Source organism: Betta splendens, chromosome 16, assembly GCF_900634795.4.
Source record: "Betta splendens chromosome 16, fBetSpl5.4, whole genome shotgun sequence".
NCBI classification, from domain to species: Eukaryota; Metazoa; Chordata; class Actinopteri; order Anabantiformes; family Osphronemidae; genus Betta; species Betta splendens.
Genome location: NC_040896.2, coordinates 8,839,152 through 8,853,914, shown reverse-complemented (window position 1 = coordinate 8,853,914; position 14,763 = coordinate 8,839,152). Strand labels below are relative to the sequence as shown.

The following is a 14,763-nucleotide window of genomic DNA, read 5'->3' as shown; positions in this document are numbered from 1 at the left end:
TTCAAAAACAGAATCTAATTTAAGCCACATTTTCAGTGTTCAAGGTTTCTCCCCTCTGGGTCTCTTTCGCTGTCAGGCCTTGTACTTTTCAAATATTCCCAACCAGCCTTGAACCGGATGATTTTGGATGAGCAGGAGGCCGCGTTGTTGACAACTCTTAATTCTGTTTATTCTAACGTCGCGTTGCGAGCGCCGCTAATAACGGCTGTGCTCCCAGTCAGCGTCTATATCCAGGCATGGCAGCCAGGCTGAAGCCATTAATCAGCCAGTCAGCTGTCCGTGCTCCCATTATATGTGAGGTAATGGAGTTCCGCTGCAGCCGTCTCACCGCACCAGCGGCTGCTACTGGGCTACGCTGTTGCTGTGGCTCTGGAACCGCGGGTCGTCAACTCCCCCCGTGATGTCATTCAGCCACGGCTCTGAGGTGTAAACCAACAGGCGCTTCGCTCTGGAACAGGGAAGTTTGATCTGGTTGAACTGGGACAAATACGTTGTCGGTCGAATGCTCAGCTGTGCTGTTTTCTAGGAGGCGGCACTTTCCCAGTGGTCTCATGACCTTTTTACTGGACCTTCCAGTTCTCAGTTCTGGCAAAGTGTGTTTTGCAGAGTTGCATCAGCTGCTAAACAAATTCACCCGTGAGGGTTAGAGCTATGGCTGCATGAGCGTAATTAATGATGTACAGCATGTTACCACAGCTGGATGTTCTGCGAGTGGGACAACAACTGGTTTCTTCCAAGGAAGGGAGTTTTTCCTCCCCACATTCCTTTGTGATGTGTTGATCATTATAATGATGAAAATACAATTTATTAGTCAGCACTAGTTGACTCACCTGGTCTGTGTAGGCTGCACAGAGTGTACAGTTGACTGGATACAACCCCAAAACTAATTAACTCTCAGTCGGTCGTGTGAAGGCCTGTGTGTTAACGCTGCTTCTGTCCACAGACTGGTTTTCTGCCAGTTGCTCCTGTATTTGCTTTTAATTAGGTCTTCAGCCTCGTGGTTTTATAACCTTGCCATGCAGCAGACGGGGCTCATGCTTTTTAATAGTTTTATAATCGTCTAGAAGTGTTTTGAGCTTATCAGCTACTTTGGGAAGCGAAGCACAGGAGCCTCTCCTGCCCATTGGTTCCGTTACCCTGCATCCTCTGCACCCTCTGCACCCTCTGCATCCTCTGCATGCTCTGCGTCTGCTCTGCCTGCAGACAGCAGCAGTAGTTAAGACAAACACGCACGCTCAGCACTTCTCCGCTCGGCTGCGCTGTCCCGTGTCCCCGCGGAGTCGCTGCCTCCCGGCCCTGCCGTGTGGCAGGGCGGAGGAGCGGCGAGGGGCCGAGCTGCCCCCGGGTGGACGGGCTTCATAAATCTTGGGTCTGACGCCGAGTTCCTGGCCCTGTGCAGGTTGCGGGACCAGCGAGGGGTTCTGGGACCCGGCTCGGCTCGCTGGGGCTGCGTGTGTGGTTTGGACAGGATGCGGGGGTCTCAGTCGCAGCATCAGCAGAAGAACGGCCTCATGGGAGGCAGAGATAACGCATCGGTGGGTCACGGGGGTCTCATCCCCTGCTTTTTGTGCAAGTGGTGAAAACAAGACTTTCGTCGGAGTCTGAGTCCGTAAAGTGGTCGTGTATGTGGAGCATTTGCCGCAGGTTGGACGAGGAGCAGAGCGTTTAGTGATCACGAGCGCTCGCTGGGCTCGCTGACGCTTCAGTCCAGCTGTCTGCTGCCCTCGTGTGCTCCGCTCGCTGCACAGACAGACTCCCCTCTGTCAAACGTGGCGACAGATGAGGAGATTCCTACGGCTGAGGAGTCGCCCTGACTGCAGGGATGGAGCGCACACCAACACACAGTGTGGCCGATCGGACTTCACCGACGCTTCAGCTGCTCAGCTGATTTATGTTCTCAGTAAGAAAACGAGTCCGTAAATTTGTATACGGTAAAAACCAAGCAATTTTTAAAACTAAATATTGACATTATACTAATATATTTATAGGAACACTGGGTGTTGTAATCAACTACATTTGCCAGCAAAAAGACCAAACGCATCAGAAGCCATAATTTGATTGACGGTTTCCTTCTTATGATTCAGCAAAAATCTGAATTCTTTGTTTTTTCCTGCAGTAGTTGATGCAGGTCTTCTGAAATTTACAAAACAAATTATTCTACTCATTCATTCTTGCATATTACTAAATATGAATAAAATAACATGACTTTTTTTTAACTTGAAAATCTGAAGCCAGGTGTTAGCTCTTTAATAGACTCACTGTAATCACACTTCCTGTGTGAGATCAGGGGAGGATGATCTCACACAGACTCATAATAGACTCCACTGAATCCAATCAGTTTAATTTTGAATTCATTCCACCTTACACGGTTTCGCTCCGAGCTGCAAGTGGGCCTGACCGGCGCTGGTGTGTTTAGTTTAGCGTGTGTGACTGAGCCGTGTGGACAGCATGAGGCATGGCGGCGACGGGGGCGAGCTGGACCAGCGTCCCGCCGGGTCCGGCGCTCGCTGTTTGGGTTGGCATGCCATCCAAGAGGCCTCCAATCCAAACACTGCAGGCCTGTTCACAGCCCATTACCTCTGTGATTGACAGGGCAGCCCACCACTCAGAGGGCTGCACATGAAGCACATCGCTTTCAGTGCCAGGAGTTCGTCGCTGAGGGTGATGATTTAAGCGGCTGATTGATGTAACTGTAAAAGCATTTCATAAGCTTGGAGCAGTTTTAAAAGCTGGATTTGGATCCTGTCACAGGCTGATTATTTTTCTTTTGTCTAGTCATACTTTCTTTTTACAGCAGCATTATTCAAGGTGTAGTTTTATAATTAGTGCCACTTACTGCAGGCCCCTGACGGACCTGAATTTATGGAGCCTAATAGGACTTTGGTTCCTGCGTTTATATGCCTCTGGTTATGTAAGCAGTGCTCCTGACAGGGCTGCGGTGGACGTAAACACACTCTGTTAAAGTACAACTCAGTCACGTAACATGACTGATTATGACTTAAGGGCCTCGATTATGTGTCATGATATAATTTAACACGTTAACGTGCAAGTGTGTTATTACATCAGCCTTCGTCCAGTAGGAGGGGCTATTTTTTAAATACAGAACCGTGGATTCGGTGGTTGCTGCCGTATCTGTTGGCTGATTTTTGCATTGACAGGCACTGGATGAATGGTGGTGTAGTGGTCAGCGCCGTCGTTTCACAGCTACAGGACCGAGGTTAGAGTCCTCCTGCAGTGTGTTGGTGTGCGATGAGCTGGCAGCCTGTCCAGCTTATGTATAATTAAACGTGTTACGCACCGCGCGTCTCAGCATTCACCTGGTTCGCGTGCGGTCGTCCTTGGTATTTCACAGGATTCATGAATGGGGCTGAGGCCATGTGGAGGTGCTGTTCATTTCTCAGCTCTTTCTGGGAACGCGGAGTCTGTGGCACTGGTTCTCACCATTAACAGGACTTCCCTCCTGAATTGGCTTTGCCAAACTATGCGGCGTCCCGCCGAGTCCAGCGATGAGGACGTGGGCTTGCAGTGAAGCCTAGCGGTTCCTGCTTCCTACTAATGACAACCTGCATCAATCTTAGCCGCCCTTTAGTCGTGGACCCTGCCAAGTAAGAATAAAAAACAAAAGACTCGGGCTGCTGGAATAAAACAAAGGCTGGATTATCCTCTCCAAATGTCTCTTAGCAGGACAGTTCCTCTGTGATCCCCCGTGGCTCTGAACGGAAGGAACGTCATCGTTCCAGCTCCCGACCGCTGCAGTCAGTCCGTCTCCTCGTTTCTTGTTTCCTCTCCTCTTCCCTCACACTTTTGCCTGCTGAGAGGGCAAATAAAGTCTGAAATAAAATCCACCCTTCTAGCTTCCACTTCCACTCCATCCTGCACACATCATTATACATTGTTTCGAGGCGTTCATTGTTCCACACCTGCTGAGGTCCGGCAGTTTGGTGTGGAGGTGTGGAGTTTTGCTCGGGTGCTGTGCTGTAGTTTAACTCCTCGGTTTCCCTCAAACGCCTGAGGAATTCCACCTCGGCTCCACTGATTGTGATCACGTCCAGTCGCACAGCTCTTTCTCTTCACGGCAGCGTGTTTGTTCAGGTGCAGCAGGCCCTCCGCCCAGTGGCTGCTACGATTGACGGCCTCGATACAATTCATACGTTTATTAAACAGTGAGGCAGGAGGAGGCTGAGATGTGGCTGCTAAATCATTTCTGATCAAATAAAAGTGAGTAATCTTGAGTATAAATCGATAAATGTGAAGTTCATAGAACCTTTAGCCAGGACTGTTAACGTGGTCTAACACAAAGACTGACTGTGTCTAAAGGTCTAAAATCAGCCAGTCAAAACTAGGACTAATTAAACTGTGAGATATCTTGTTGGTTTAATCACTTTTTATGGCTTTTTAAGGTTCTGGCTTTAACTCTTTCTTTGCTGAGAGCGGTTTCCAGTCAGTCAAATCAACATATTTCATAAAATGGCAGCTCTGAGCTTCTTCCGCCTGATGGATATTCACAGTGTGATGTCCAAACATTTATTGATTTCTTGAGACAGCTCAGTGACTGTCAGTGCAACGTCGGTACTTCCGACACTTGCTAAACATGACATACTGTACCATTTCATTAGCACCCGTAAACCCGTCACCCTCACCCACTTACCCTGTTCAAACATGCTCTCCTACTTTCTCTGCTGTGCATCAGCAAAAGCTCCTTGTTCCATTTGACTGTACTGTCATTACTCCACAGTTCAGGCAAATGCAGGCAGAGGGTGCTCAAAGAAAAGATGGAGATACAGTAACAAGGTCAGTGTTGTTGTTTTGGCGAGGCGTTGGACCTAATTTCCTTCAAATCTAATAAAAATTACATATTTTTTTTAAATATTGGTAAAATTCCACATCAGGAGTCTAATAGATAGATAAATAGATGAAACAGGAACAGGAAAGGAACAGCCACAGACGACAGCTAAAAAATTGTGCAGGATTGTAAGTAAAATTAATATAAAAAATAATAGTAATAGGAATAATAATAATTATAATAATAAAAATGTACATATTTATTTCAAAAAATCTAGTTGATTCTCCTTTAATGCTAGGCTAAAATGGCTACTTTGACTTTTAACCATCAGCGAAACTGCAGCGAACATGCATAACAGTCTGTTATGGAGTTTGATGTAATATTTAAAGGTTACTGTTCTCTCATATATGGCTACAGAAGCCAAAGTGGAGGGGAGGTGCCAAAAAGCACAGTTGAGGCAGGGTGGTCCGGAAATGGCCCGGAGATGCAGTGAAACTTAACAAGCATGTTCCCTTTTGGATGTTAAAATGAAGTGTAACACAGATATTAATGTAGCAAGTATCACAACACAGCAGAGGAATGTAAACTGGAGCTCTGGGACGCTATGCTGGACCCCAACCAGCCGCAGCCAAATAACCCCTTCGTCACGATAGCCGAAATTCCCCCCCAACGGCCGGCTACGTTCAGGCTTTGGCTCTTCATCATGGTTGGCCAAGAGTAAGACCCAAAATGGCTCCTACCGGGGGATGGAAGTGTCTAGTTACTCATCTAGGGGAGAAGCAGGAGTAATTGTTGGGATAAATCACTTCAGTGGTGATTTAAAGGCAGCCAGGACCCAATGAACGGCAGCTGTTACCTCTGTAGCACATCAGGAAGTGAATGTCACGACAACCTCCTGTGAGATTTGCTTGAGGACATTGTTGTTGTCGTTCTCTCCAGAGGTGGCCATCCTTTGGGCCGCTCACCAGGTTCACCACAGCTCTGAGTACTACAACCTCACCACCGCTCTCAGACAGTCCCTCACCCAACAGTTCGCATCCTGGGTAAGACCTCATCCGTGTTCTCAGGCGATAAACAAACGTGGCATTTCCTTTTTTAAATGTATTCATTGCTCTTTTTAGATTTTCTACCTGCCCCTGGCTCTGGCTGTGCCTCCATCTATATTTGCTGTGCACATCCAGTTAAATCTGCTGTATCAGTTCTGGATCCACACAGAGGTAAGTGTGAAAACACGGGCTTTGGACTCTCTGATCAGCCTTTTCTGATTAAAGATCCTGATACATGAGAAAAGAAACACTCACCTCTGACTGTAGCAATGTTGCAAAATCACAACAGACACTTAAATGTACAGTAGACCTGCTGCTGAAAGATAGAGTGTAATGAAGTGTAAACTTAAACAAGCACATAATGGGACGGTGAATGAAATGTGATGGTTGCACTCGTAAAACAGTCAACAGACGGAGGGAGACGGCTTCAGACAGGGAGACCGTCCAGTAACATACTGTAAGCCGTCACGCTCTGGCTTCATTTTTGATGACTGAGACATTTTCCAATCATCCAAATATCAACTGTAGAAGAGCGCATGAGAGCATAAAGACAGATGGACTGATAGATTTAATGTATGGAGATGGACAGTGATGTGGTTTCCTGAAGCTTTACGAATATAAATAAAATAAATAAATGCTCCAACCAAAACGAGCTGACACAGTCCACCACAGTGGAAGAATTAATGATATAATAACAAAATCAATAAGGAGAATATGTAAAAGCTGGGGTAAAGCTGCATGAATGTACCTGATGCTGATCTAACGTGACAGGATAAAAGCCCGCAGTTATCTTCCTCCCGGTGTGATATTAATCCCTGCGCTACACTGAGCCTTTGTAGATTCAGCGCTGCAGTGGAACCTGTATTCAATAAAAAATAATGAGATTTTACGAAATACTCCAAACAGAAGCATGACCACTCTGTCTGCTTTTAAAGTGACTGGGAGTATCACTTTTACAATCCCCACGGTCGTTAGAGGGATTGAATGGATTTGGAACGCCTTCCATCTTTTTAGAGCACTATTAGTGAAAAGAGTCGTAATAGTCACAATTTTCTGAGGGGATGTAATTTATGCCTTCTTTATGGGCTTTTTTTGATGTCATGTAATTTATTGGCACGTTACTCGCTGCAGCCTCAGAACCGGAGCGAGTGGCCGAGACCCCTTTCATTCAAGATAAAACTCTCACGCTCAGCTGCCAGACTCAGGCGTTCCGTGGAAATAATGAATCACTGAGAAATTCTGTCCAGACATGCACGTTTCTCCAGATCGAGAGCTGTCGCATTGATGAGAAACATCAAAATATCCGAAGCTCCCGACAAAAAAGGAGAAACATGAGCTGTGTGAAATGTGCCGAGTGAGTGAACGACTCGCTGTGCGTGTGTTTGATATCTGAGCGGGAAACGCATTCATGTTCGTTTAATGCACAGAATGTGCTCATGATGCATTTAAGTGCTTGTGTGTGTTTTCTGTGTGTTAATGGACTCAGCCATTTTCAGCAGTGTTAACATCTCTGCGTTTGGCACTCGTCCTCCTCCCACTGTTGTTGTTGTTCATTTCTCATTTGAGCTTGTGAACCTGATCACAGTTGAGAATGTATGAAATGGAATTTCCAGCCTTACTTTTGTTTTATTTCTGGGGTTATTATGTCTTTTTTTGGATGTTGCCATCCGGTAGTGAACCTTAGAGAAACAGAAACTGCACGTGTAGCTGTCAAACGCTGCGCTGAACCAACACAGGGCTAAAATGTCAGTTGTGCTTGCAAGATTCTCATGAGCAGAACGCATGCGTTGTCCCAAGAGGATACGTCCTTTGGATTCCAATGAATTCACAAGCTTTTCTCAATCACTGCGACATCCAACAGGCTCTAGGGGTTTACTCACGACATGCTGTTCAGACAGGACACCAGAAATGTTTATAGCGCTTCAGAAACACAGCCCAAAGTGGATGAAAGGTTATACAGTACAAGGTTCTAGAGCAAAACATATCATTACAATCATCAGTCTCAGTTTGTAATCAAATAACGGTGTGTAACAGAAGCTTAAAGTGGCTGTTCTTTATACAGTATATGAGACAATTCAACAGATAGGTTTGAAGTAAAAGAAAATCAAATATTCAAAGTTGATTTTCTCTGTATTGTTTATTTCAGTTGATCAGAGATCTTGGACCTTTGGAATGGGTCTTCAACACCCCAAAGCATCACAGAGTTCACCACGGTGAGATATGTTAGCCTTTTACGAATATGTGTGATAGTATAATCTTCATCAATGTTTTACCATGTCTGAGGTAATATTTTATCATGTCTCTGAGGAGCAACACTAGATATTTATTAAAGGATGAGAGGTCCGTCTGGTGTTGCTTGTGTTCTGTTCTGTCTGGTCAGTTTCTCTGTTGGGAGGTTGACCATTCAGGTGTGGGAAGAAAATACCAGTGATATAAAGGAATGAAAGGCGTAATTGGTTTAACCTCTGTGGTAAACGAAATCAGTATTTTCTCAACAGGGCGGAACATCTACTGCATTGACAAGAACTATGGCGGAATCCTGATCATTTGGGATCGACTTTTCGGTAATACGCCACGTCAGAGTAAAGTTCCTGGACACTTTGAAATGAGTAAAACTGCTTGTCATCCTTAGGTACGTTTGCTGAGGAGAAAGAGAAAGTCATCTACGGCCTGGTGTTCCCAATCAACACGTTTCAGATCCTCCATGTTCAGGTCAGTCGGTGGAGTGGCTCCCACACCGGTCGAGCAGCTCACCTCCATCCTCCATCTGAGGATAAACAGCTCCAGCAGATGAGGCGTGAGCTCATGTTTCCCTCGCTGGCAAAGTGGCCGTTTTGTAACCATAACATTATTACTGCACTCTAAACAAACTGCCCAGCTGGGGTGACGGAGGCCAATAAAATGAAATGCCAGGAGCTGGATGTTAGGATTATTTTTGCTGCCCTCATATTTGGCAGAACCCCTGTGAGCCCGCCCAGTGGAAGCAGAACCGTTTCTCCTGAAGATTCATTATCGCAGCTATTGCTTCGTTAACACCGATCAGTTAAATGCACCGTTTTGATTGTATGTTGATGTTTGACTTATGGAGTTCTTTGTCTTTTTAGTTACACTATTATTTGGATTTGTGGAGAAGGTCCGACACCTACAAGACCTTCAGTGACAAATTGTCAACTTTCATCAAGGGCCCAAGTTGGCAACCTGGTAAAGCTCGGCTGGGCGACTACGAGAACAATCCCAAGGTTTGTAGAGAAAATGTCTTTCCATCACTGAGGGAGGCGTATTTTTACAATAATGGCCAGACCTAAACCACTGAGAACATTCCTTATTGACGGATTCGCATATTTTAAACGTTTACGAGAAACTGCCACATCAGAAAAGAAGCCGTAAAGCTTTTGTAGAGGGAACACAATAAGTTAATTCTCACTGTCTTTAAACTCAGTCTGTGGGACTGAAACCGCATGCAGCCGAGCGTAAATGCGAATGTGTGCGTGTTCAGATAGAAATACAGGCTCCAGTCGTGTTCCCGGTCCGTTCTGTGCGAATGAAGTGGTTAGCTTTGAAATAATGCTGATGGTGTCACGTATTAATTTCCCTGGTGCTTCACACTTCGACTTTATGTCTAAATTGGACCCTTAAACCCAGCGGGGTGATTCTAAACAAGGACGAAGCTGCAATTTAACGGAAATATCTTGAAAGGCTTCATGTAGACAGCTTCTCCTCAATATGTGAGGGAAGAAAGGCATGAAAGAGAAGAAAGTGAATGAGGAGAGAGGGCTGAGCGTGTTTCAGCTCTGTGAAAATAAGCAGAGCTGGATGCTGGAATACCTACAAGGTTGGAGATGGGATGCGAGAGGAGCTCGCATGTGGTGGTTTGTTTGGCTCAGGATCCGCGATGAGCCAGTCTCGGTCATTCCCAGAAGAGGACACAGTTTCCAGGCAAATCCCTCGGGTCTGATAGCTTATTGTTTGGATGCTAACACAGGCAAAACCAGGTCAAATGACTCAGGGAGTTCTTACAGAAGGACTCATCTGTTCCTCAGCGTTAGGGAGGAACCGCTACACCCAGACAACACCGCATGACTCTGAAGCTGGAATGTACAATTTAATTTTTCCCGGTTTTGAAATATTAAAAAGTCCTTTATGCTACGGAGAAAACAAACACGCACAGAAAAGATGTGAGCAGTGATGAAGGTCATGAGACTAACTTGATCCTGGCTGCAGTTGCCTTAGATAACATTAAGCTTTACAGGAAATGAGACGGGTGTTGACAAATTAATACTTTTAAAGGCACCGTTCTGTGAAATTTGTGAGATTCCTTAACATGATAGCATTAATATTTAGACTTGGATCATGCGCCGCTGTTTGTTATTTCAACAACATGGACCGTCTGCTGTGAGAATCTGTCCAGAAAATTAGCGTACTTGTTGAGATCGGGGAATTGAACATGTTTAATTTTCCTTGTGCAGGTCACCGGCAAGGAAGTGCCTCATTATCCCATCTGGCCGCTGCATCTACAAGTTTATGTGGTCATACATTTTCTGCTGGTGCTGTTTATTTACCACGATTTGTTCGAACACAAGATGGTGAGTATGTGTCACATCCAGAAAACGACCTTTTAGCTTCTCTGTAGGATTGAAATTCAAGACCCTGTGGTCACACGCTGGCTACTGTTATCTCTAAGCTACCGTAATCCCTCACACTGTTCAAACTATGACAAGGTGGTCCAGGGCTTTTAATTTGAGACACGGCGTGTTTGTTTGCCAACATTATTTCACCCAATTATGCAGTTTGTTGTGGCTGGTCCATGGTCCAGCAGAGTCCTCTACTTCGCCTGCAGGAAAAGACTAGGTCTGTGTAACATCATGACAGAATGACTGATCGGCATTCCCCTTTAGAACAACCTTTGTCTATTATTTTCCACTCGACAAGCCAAAAGACCCCCTTCCTCCTCCTTGAGGAAAAAAACAGAAACAGGTCTCCTCAGAAGTTATCTTTGGAAGGCGATTTTCCCCAGGCATAGTTTTGGTTAGCCAAAAAGTGCTGTCACGCCCAGCCCCTTCAAACTCCCAAATGAAACGGCCTGTCTTTTTGTGATCGCTACCTCAGTGGTGCTCCTTCATTTGTGGTTCCCCCTCTCACACACACACACACACACACACACACACACACACACACACACACACACACACACACGCACACGCACGCACGCACACACACGCATGCACGCACACACACACACACACACGCACACACACACGCGCGCTTCCAAGGTTCGCCCTCCCTCCCTGCGAACGAAACACCAGCTGGTGGTCCGGCAGAGAACACAAACGCCTTAATTGTCGAGTCAACCATTTCCCAACCCAAACAGCCTTCAGGATGCAGCAATCAGGACTTGGAAGGAAAATAACAAAGTGAGCGCTCTGGCCGAACAATAAATCATGTCACTCTTATGTATTTATACCCACATGTTCGCTAGCTGCTTATTTAACTTGACAATTGATGATACACTGCCGGACAATTTTATGGGCTTTGCCTTAATTCGGAGCCATGAAAACTTGGTTTCAAACTAGTGAAGCTACTCTTCAATTATATCATCAGCGGACCAACGTGTGCGTTTTATTATAGGTTCCTTAAACAGTTGCTATTAAGGGCAGGGAGGGATATTGACCAAGCCAGGCCGCTCATCGCAGAACAGATCCTTGTTTGTTTCACTACCTGCTCTGGTGTAAGTTACAGCATCAATATCTGCACCTATGTGTGGAATCTCACTGTGGGGTGCAATAAGTTCAGTTTTATTGTCCCATGCAAGAACACGTAATTACTAAGCTTGCTATGATTTGCTGAAGCTGTCAGTAGCGGTGACTCAGCATTAACTTCACTTTTTGGAGAAACTATTTAGTATTTGTGAGATTTCTCTGCCGTTATCGCTGCCGGTTGACGCTTGGCGTGAAACATTCCTCCATGTCCTTTAAAAGCGTCTCCTCCTCCACTCCCGCGACTCCACCTGAGGGATTCGTGGGGGGATTTTCTCTCAAGCGTAGGTTTGTGCCCCTGGGATGATCGATAGTCAAAAGTGAAAAATAAATATATAAAGCTCATGTGACCAAGGCCTTCTGGCCGGCCGCCCCCCTGGGTTATGAAACACAGATAAGTTCACATAACCTCCGATGCCAGAATCGTACTCCGCTCATTAGACCTCTTACTAAAACTAACTGTATCTGTAGCCTTTGACCTCATGGGCAATGATCAGCCAGCTCTGATGAACTTTGACAGTCTGGTGTAACTGTTGTTCTCCAGTCTGATGCAGTAGAAGGGTTGATCCCCAAATCCCTCCTGTTTGAATCATGGAAAACATAATCTGCGTTCCCACATGAGGCTCCCAAAAGGCACAGTTCGCATTAGGCCTTCGAAAAAGACCACTCTTGGACGACGATGAAGGGAATCCGCTTTATTGCATCCTGTTGATGGGTAAATGCTTTGTTTACTATATATGACCCTGTGGGTCGGTACAGCATGAGGAGCGTACGGTGAGATTTGGCTGTCGGTTGATTTACGTGAGTCTTGAGTGTGTGAGAAACATGAAGCAAACTGACAGGACACAGCGTCCTCAGGAGACGCTGTGCTTCCAGCTGCTGCCCTCTGCCAAGGCCCAAGGTTAGACAACACGTAGTCCACCATACATCACATACTGCGCTGTGTGTTTTCCATGTAAGAACGGTCAGGGAGATGCCGTATGGGACCTCTTCCCGGGCGTTGGTTGTGTTGGCTCTGTTTATGGCCTATCGGGATTCAGGCTGCGCTCTCTTCCCCCGGTGGTCGGGTCCCTCCTGTCAGGGCCCATCTGCGGTGATCAGAGTGTCTACGCAAACTGCTCGTGTCAGTGTAAAGTAAGAGGTGCCGTGTGCTTTCTGCAGGAGACCGTGTGCCAGTGCACTTATTCCAAATGTCAGACATGTTTTGCTTGGGTTTGCCAAGGAAACAGTCGGAACAGCCGTGCGGTTTATGACCGTTCTCCCAGTGAGGCCTCGTGGGATCGTAGCTCAACCAGCCATAATATTGATTTAGGGTTTAGATTTGACTGCGTTTTTTTCACGTCATGTGAACATATCTGCATCTTAGATGCTGTCCCAGCTCACCATTCTGGGGATGACCAGCTACATTCTGCTCACTCTCACCTCCCTGGGCTTCATCATTGACCAGAGGTACAGTACTAGTTATTGACCTTTATGTTAGTGTGCCTGAATACGTATTCAAGCATTTTAAATTACATTTTACAATAAAATGCCAGGACATTGATAAATGTCCAAAACCCTAAAATATAAAATATTTTGGACATTTTGTTTTAAAGTCCTACTTTATTGATCACATTGGGGAACTTGTTTTCTCGTACTCTCCCATACACACACAAGGAGCATGGGAAGCTATTGTGAAGTGTCCTGTTTAAGGACACACCTTGTGGGATCAACTGGGTTCAAACAGGCAACCTCCTGCTTCCTACCCACTGAGCCAAAAAGCCACTTTTAGGCACCAACTTCAGGGTTTGGTCTCAATTGGCCATTGATCAACGAGTAAGCAATAAATTGTCTGCATTAGACTTAATGGAAGCAAGTAGTTAATCTCTGCTAATTACATAAATTTAGTTTAGTTTAGTATTTTTATTTTTTAAATGTATTCTGCATAATTTAAAATTCCTGAAAATGAACATTTTGGATTCAATGCCAGAAATGGAGAATAAACTTAGTAATAACATTATGGGTTTTGTGACAGTCAGTATTATTATTTTATTAAGTTCAATAGTAAAGCCTTTAAACCTTTATTGTCCTCATGCTCAGGCCCACGGCAGCTGTCCTGGAGATGCTCCGCTGTGTTGTCATGGTGACGATGCAGAGGTATAGCCTCATGAAGCCCTTGTATCCATCACTGGCTGTGCCCACAGAGGTAAAAGCACCTGTTTGTTACTATTCTGCCACAGAAGTCGCTTTTTGTCACTTGAACACGCTTAGCTGAAAGTCAACAGCCTGTAATATCAAATTAATATTTTTTCAAACTTGTCAAAGAAATAGCATATCATGTTTGGATGGTTATATTTCTTTCAAGTTTGCGTCTGTGTAGCTTCATTATAACTCTTTTTCTTTGAAATCCGTGATGAGTTCTGTTTCCAGTGACACCGGGCTCGCCAACGTGGCTCTTAGCACTTAAGAACTAAACTCATTTCCATTTGCCTTTCTCAATCCAATGCACCAGAAGCGTGAGTGAAGGATGAGGGTCTTGAAGTTTTACAGCCACAGGATGGAGCTTTGCATTATCAGTGAGTTATGTCACACACGGGCAGGCCTCCTGTAGGATGCCACATTTAACGCGGTATAAATCCTCCCAGCGCTGGCACGTGGAGGCTGAACGAACCCCACGGCAGCTGAGCTTGACGCTATTGTAGTTTGGCCAACGCCTGGAGTTACATTCACTGGAGCTGTTATTTCAGCTGGGACGCACTCGGTCGCCAGCGAAAACACAGTCATATGAGCATATAAGAGACAAGCGTGAGGGAGTTTTTCCTACAGGTAGAGTTGGACAGGAACGACCTAATACTGCGGCTGTGAGTCAGACTCACTTACAGTTCTTGCCTCTACAAAACCAAATATTATTACAGAAGCATAGACAGAGCTGAGTATTTGGTAGAACAGCCGTACGTCAGGTTCGAGTGGCTGCTTCAGATGCATCTGTTAATTTTTTAAACTCATATTGTCTCATTTGGCTGAAATATCGAGCTTTAATGTTCCGTTAAAGTCTCTGCCAACACTTTAAATATAGAAAATAACTTTTAATGTGCACTTTCTCTTCCCATTTTCACATATTTTCTTTGACAAAGTGTGAAATATTAGTCTTTGACGTATTAAATGGTTTCTTTCGTCCCCGTTAAACGACCTGTCTGTAAAT

General features: G+C 45.3%; 1 protein-coding gene across 3 annotated transcripts in view; it reads left to right on the top strand.

The window, feature by feature from the left end:
• Positions 1–14,763, top strand: part of agmo (alkylglycerol monooxygenase) — a 29,985-nt gene that overhangs the window by 6,436 nt on the left and 8,786 nt on the right. For 2 of the 3 annotated variants that reach the window (XM_029129711.3, XM_029129710.3), the window contains exons 4-12: positions 5,723–5,826; positions 5,905–6,000; positions 7,976–8,042; positions 8,328–8,393; positions 8,462–8,541; positions 8,934–9,068; positions 10,296–10,412; positions 12,949–13,031; positions 13,662–13,767. In XM_029129711.3, coding sequence (XP_028985544.1) covers positions 5,723–5,826; positions 5,905–6,000; positions 7,976–8,042; positions 8,328–8,393; positions 8,462–8,541; positions 8,934–9,068; positions 10,296–10,412; positions 12,949–13,031; positions 13,662–13,767 — 854 coding nt within the window. The remainder of the gene's footprint in view (positions 1–5,722; positions 5,827–5,904; positions 6,001–7,975; positions 8,043–8,327; positions 8,394–8,461; positions 8,542–8,933; positions 9,069–10,295; positions 10,413–12,948; positions 13,032–13,661; positions 13,768–14,763) is intronic. The other variant, XM_055503028.1, reaches the window with a different exon arrangement.